This window comes from Epinephelus moara, chromosome 10 (assembly GCF_006386435.1).
Source record: "Epinephelus moara isolate mb chromosome 10, YSFRI_EMoa_1.0, whole genome shotgun sequence".
NCBI lineage: Eukaryota > Metazoa > Chordata > Actinopteri > Perciformes > Serranidae > Epinephelus > Epinephelus moara.
The window spans coordinates 44,441,608-44,447,393 of record NC_065515.1 but is presented as its reverse complement, the minus strand read 5'-3'; the positions used below and the strand labels follow the sequence as shown (position 1 = coordinate 44,447,393).

The 5,786-nt window shown below is 40.6% G+C and overlaps 1 protein-coding gene and 1 long non-coding RNA gene across 2 annotated transcripts in view; one reads left to right on the top strand and one right to left on the bottom strand.

The window, feature by feature from the left end:
- The window catches only part of LOC126396256 (receptor-type tyrosine-protein phosphatase F-like), a 706,276-nt gene that overhangs the window by 170,157 nt on the left and 530,333 nt on the right, over positions 1-5,786 (top strand). The window contains exon 3 of the mRNA XM_050054194.1: positions 5,139-5,284. Within this exon, the coding sequence (XP_049910151.1) occupies positions 5,139-5,284 (146 nt within the window). The remainder of the gene's footprint in view (positions 1-5,138; positions 5,285-5,786) is intronic.
- LOC126396258 (uncharacterized) overlaps positions 5,104-5,786 on the bottom strand; it is a 48,131-nt gene continuing 47,448 nt past the window's right edge. The window contains exon 4 of the long non-coding RNA XR_007570554.1: positions 5,104-5,241. This is a non-coding gene — a long non-coding RNA (uncharacterized LOC126396258). The remainder of the gene's footprint in view (positions 5,242-5,786) is intronic.

Here is a 5,786-nt window from a genome sequence, read left to right as displayed (position 1 = left end):
GTCAGGACAAAGACAAAGGAAAAGAAGCGGGAACTTTGAAATGCCTGTTTGGATGTAGCTCTGTTGAAAGCCTATTTGTTAATGAGTCTATGTGAATGTGACGTGTGTTGCAAACAGTCTGAATTAGTGCAGAGATTGTTTAGTTGCATGCAAGAATCTGTTTGTGAACAGTATTAGCAAACTAAACACTTAGCTTTGGCGAAGCCAACTAATCAATGACCTAGCTGCAATCTATCACAACAATAACTCAGTAAACAGCATCAAATCACGTACAACAGTTAAACAGTCTTGCTTAGCCTGTAAAGCTGTGATAAGCTATGCCCAGTTGTTACATTACCGATCCTTGAATGGATGGAGGAAAGAGTCACTCGGTGGTGTACTGCTGTTAGCCAGCAGAAGAAGGCTGGGAAGATGATTCCAGCTGCAGTCTTTGTTGTCCTTTGTTCCAAAGGTTCTGATCCGAGGAAGCTGGTCGCTCGGGGTCCTTGCAGAGTTAGACACTGGGTGCTAACTCACTTCGTTCCTTGTTGCTGGAAAGCTGGTTTGCAAACCTTGTGTTTGCCAGAGAGTCTGTGATCAGTTGCCCTCCCTTTAGTGGTTTGGGCTATGGAGCAGGGGTTCAGGCCTCTGCTGTCCAGGCCCAAACGGGAAGAGGTGTTAGCTGCTGAAGCAGCTGGAGTAAAAAGAGCACTGCTCCACGGTTGGAGCAGAGAAGAGTTCTGTGGAAGGGAGCAGATCTGATACGGATGCCGGTGACATCACAGAGTCACATGTCACTGTAAAAGGTCTTGTCCAGTCAAGTTTTGGGACTTGAGTCTCACTGAGGTGTGAGGTGAGACCTCCTGTGGAGAGGGGTGCCACTTAGCTCTCTTTGTTTAAAGACAAAGAGCATGCAGAGGAAAAAGCCTTGAAATCAGTGATGATTTTACCAAATGATAAATCATCTGTGGTCCTGTGAGTCCCAACACACTGCTGATTGTTTTCTTGATAGACTGGTTTTTTATTTGGCTACTTTTTGTCCGACGTGGCCAAACAATTGAGAGCGGTGATGCACGGTCCGTGTGGATGAACTTGTGTGAACCTGAGTTGATTAATGAAGTAACTTGAAGTCAGAAAGAAGGAAAACTGTTTCTAAACCTTTTGATAATGTTTTTGGATGTTTATTTGTGAATGAAATGGCAAGTTCTGACGAGTCAGAAACGACTCCTGTTAAAGACATGGATTGAGGCTGCAGCGCGTCTGCGCTCATCTAGAGCATCATACCTTGATGAAGTGAAAGGATTAAGATAAAGATAAAATGATAACCCTTTTACTTTTATTATTATTATCTTATTATGCCAACTGAAGAATTAAATTTGTTTATTTGGGTGTTTTAGCTCTTTTCTCTGGAGCGGAAACTGATGCAAATGAGCTCATTAATCAATGAGGGGGAAAACAACATGATTCGACGATTAGTCGGCTAAAGGAAAAATCTGTCAAATCAGATTCGACTATGAAAATTCTTAGTTGGGGACACCCCTAATAAAGTGTTAACCTACATACAGACAGCTTTCATTTTAGTTTGTCTTTAACAGTTTGCTGTTAGCACCGCAAGCGTGATGTGCTTGTGTCGACCATGATCGTAAATCATAATAGCGGTGAATGAGAGACTGGGACAGAGCAGATTGAAATATGGCTTTCTACATGCTGATCACATGTATTGGTGAAGTATTGGCTTGGCTGGCAGAGTTTTTATCACACTTACATTAACAAGCGTAGTTGTCATCAACTAGAGTAATGTTGAAGTTGTAATGCAAAGAAAAGTAACATCATGATTGTCAGGAGCAAGGACAGGAGATTAATTTTCCCTGTTTTTTGCATGAGTGGAAATATTCTTAAGGTGTGTAAAGAAACAAAATATCTTGGACATTACATATCTGAGGACATTACATATCTGATGAATGATGATAGATACATGTATAGACAGTGCTGCAAATTATATGGCTAAGCAGACTTATTGCTGCGTAAATTTAGTATGTACTCTCGCAGTGTTAAATGTTCTCTGTTCAGGGCCTACTGCACTACTATGTATAGTGCACATCTGTGGTGGCGATATAAGAACAGTAGCATGCGTAAGCTCACTGTGGCATTCACTGATGCCATGAGACTTTTACTTGGTGTCCCCAGGTGGCACAGTGCAAGCCAGCTGTTTGTGAACTGTGGTGTTCCTACTCTTGGAGCTCTACTAAGACAACTGATGTATAAATTCATGTCTCGTCTGGACATGTCCAAGAACGCTATTATAGAGGCTTAAACTAGCCCTAAGCAAAGCTGCTTTCAGTATACACCTGGACTTTGTAAACATTGGCATAACAGCCTCTATAGGAGCTTTTAAAATTGTTTGATTGTATTACTGTTTTTTATTGTATGTTTTTTGTCTTGTCTTGTGGCTCTATGGACCTATATATATATATATATATATATATATATATACAGTACCAGTCAAAAGTTTGGACACACCTTCTCATTCAATGGTTTTACTTTATTTTTTTATTTTCTACATTGTAGATTAATACTGAAGACATCCAAACTATGAAGGAACACATATGGAATTATGTAGCAAACAAGAAAGTGTTAAACAAACCAGAATATGTATTATATTTTAGATTCTTCAGAGTAGCCACCTTTTGCTTTGATGACAGCTTTGCACACTCTTGGCATTCTCTCAATCAGCTTCATGAGGTAGTCACCTGGAATGGTTTTCCAACAGTCTTGAAGGAGTTCCCAGAGGTGCTGAGCACTTGTTGGCTGCTTTGCCTTCACTCTGTGGTCCAACTCATCCCAAACCATCTCAATTGGGTTTAGGTCGGGTGACTGTGGAGGCCAGGTCATCTGTCGCAGCACTCCATCACTCTCTTTCTTGGTCAGATAGCCCTTACATAGCTTAGAGGTGTGTTTGGGGTCATTGTCCTGTTGAAAAACAAATGACGGTCCCACTAAGCGCAAACCAGATGGGATGGCATGTCGCAGCAGAATACCATGGTAGCCATGCTGGTTAAGTGTGCCTTGGATTTTGAATAAATCACCAACAGTATCACCAGCAAAGCACCCCCATACCATCACACCTCCTCCTCCATGCTTCATGGTAGGAACCACGCATGTCGAAACCATCCGCTCACCTTTTCTGCGTCTCACAAAGAAATGGCGGGTGGAACCAAAAATCTCAAATTTTGACTCATCAGACCAAAGGACAGATTTTCACTGGTCTAATGTCCATTCCTTGTGTTTCTTGGCCCAAGCAATTCTCTTCCTCTTGTTGTTCTTCCTCAGAAGTGGCTTCTTTGCAGCACTTCGACCATGAAGGCCTGATTCACGCAGTCTCCTCTGAACAGTTGATGTTGAGATGTGTCTGCTACTTGAACTCTGTGAAGTATTTATGTGGGCTCTAATCTGAGGTGCTGTTAGTTTGCGGTTTCTGAGGCTGGTAACTCTGATGAACTTATCCTCTGCAGCAGAGGTTACTCTTGGTTTTCCTTTCCTGGGGCGGTCCTCATGACAGCCAGTTTCTTCATAATGTTTGATGGTCTTTGTGACTGCACTTGAGGATACCTTCAAAGTTCTTGAAATTTTCTGGATTGACTGACCTTCATGTCTTAAAGTAATGATGGACTGTTGTTTCTCTTTACTTAGTTGAGTTGTTCTTGCCATAATATGGATAAGAACAGTAGTCAAATAGGGCTATTCACTGTATAGACCTTTGTACCAACCCTACTTCTGCACAACACAACTGATGGTCTCAAACACATTAAGAAGGCAAGACATTCCAGAAATTAACTCTTGACAAGGCACACCTGTTAATTGAAAACCATTCCAGTTGACTACCTTATGAAGCTGACTGAGAGAATGCCAAGAGTGTGCAAAGCTGTCATCAAAGCAAAAGGTGGCTACTTTGAAGAATCTAAAATATAATACATATTCTGGTTTGTTTAACACTTTCTTGTTTGCTACATAATTCCATGTGTGTTCCTTCATAGTTTGGATGTCCTCGATATTAATCTACAATGTAGAAAATAAAAAAAATAAAGATAAACCATTGAATGAGAAGGTGTGTGCAAACTTTTGACTGGTACTGTATATATATACATATATATTATCAATGGTGCATGGAACACTACATAATGCCAGCCAAGGAGGAGGGATTGATTAAATATCTGACTGGAGTTCCTATGATGTCATTATGCATAATAAGTAGCCATATGTTTCTGTTTGTTTGAGAAGCAATTGAACATACAGTGTTAACAATGGACAGATAAAGAAGGATTAATCTGGCTCTGAGTAGATTCATGTCATTGTAATTATTATTTTGAATGCATGTTTAAATTATAGTTAACCTTATATGTTAACTTGTTACTCATAATAATGATCTGAGGACAAAGGATGTGATTTATTTCATTTTATTTGTTTAGGATAATTCCTCAGTATTGATTTACTTTTTCTGTTTATCTCCAGCACATTGGAATGACTTAAATAAATAAATGGCAATATTATTGGTAAAATAGAAATCTGCCACTGTGCTCAATCAGCCTTCTGACTGTGGCTTACCTGCTCACTATTACTCACAACACGCCTTTGCATTTTTACATAGAACTTAACAACAGCGGCATCAAACTGTTCCAGTGTATGATTTTAGACAGCATGCCGACACAGCAGAATCAAAAGAGGTATGATGGGTCTGACATTTGATATGACTGTGTCAGCCTCTCGTGTGACATAAACATATGTGTCAGCAGTGTTGTATAAACAATAACAGTGGCATGAACATGGCAATAACAATAATTTACTGTCTCTGTTATATGGTGGCTAGGGATGGTTATGTTAAAAAATACTACTTCTCTTACTAATACTGCTTATCAATCCAGTACTTTTACTATACTCTTATTGGTTCTTTTGGGGTTTGTTTTAAGAGAAAAACATGAAACAAATTAAGACCAGCATTAATATTGCTTTATTTTCTAGGTATGTGTGTACAGTACATAAGTTCATATTCTGCAATGGCATCGTTTAGAATTCAATTTCAATTTACAGTTTGATTAAGTCCATATCAAAAATCACATTTTGCCATTTTCCCTCGCCTTTGTCTTGCTGTCTCTCATCTTTAGGCATGCCCAGCTTCATCAAGTCCCCTGACGATCAGACAGGGATTTCAGGAGGAGCGGCATCGTTTATATGCCAGGCAGTGGGTGAGCCCAAACCTCGTATTACCTGGATGAAGAAGGGGAAGAAAGTCAGTTCTCAGCGCTTTGAGGTATGACTTAGGAGCAGGCCTCCAAGCTTCCTGTCTGATGTGTTAGAATGTGTAGCACTTCCCTGTCCCACATCCTTGCTGATCATTAAGCTCTCTGCATTCATGTGCGTCTAGGACCTGCACAGCAGCTTCCCTGTATGTAGTGCATGTTTGCTGAATGTCAATCAATGTAGTTGCAATATTCTAATGAGAATACCTGAGGCTCAGCATCACAGGGAGTATAAGACTCAGTGTCTGCACATTAAATAGTGGCACTGACAGGTTAGAGAGCAGAACTGTAACCCACTGTAGCTGAGCCAGAGCATATGGTGGCCTGTTTATTCAGTGTGTGTGGAGAACGAGGACACCAGTGACCCCAGTTTCCATCCTGGGGCATAACGTGGACATCGTAGAACACTACAAGTATCTGGGTGTGTTCATTGACAATAAACTGGACTGGACTAAGAACACTGAAGTCCTTTACAAGAAGGGACAGAGCCGCCTCTATTTTCTGAGGAGGCTC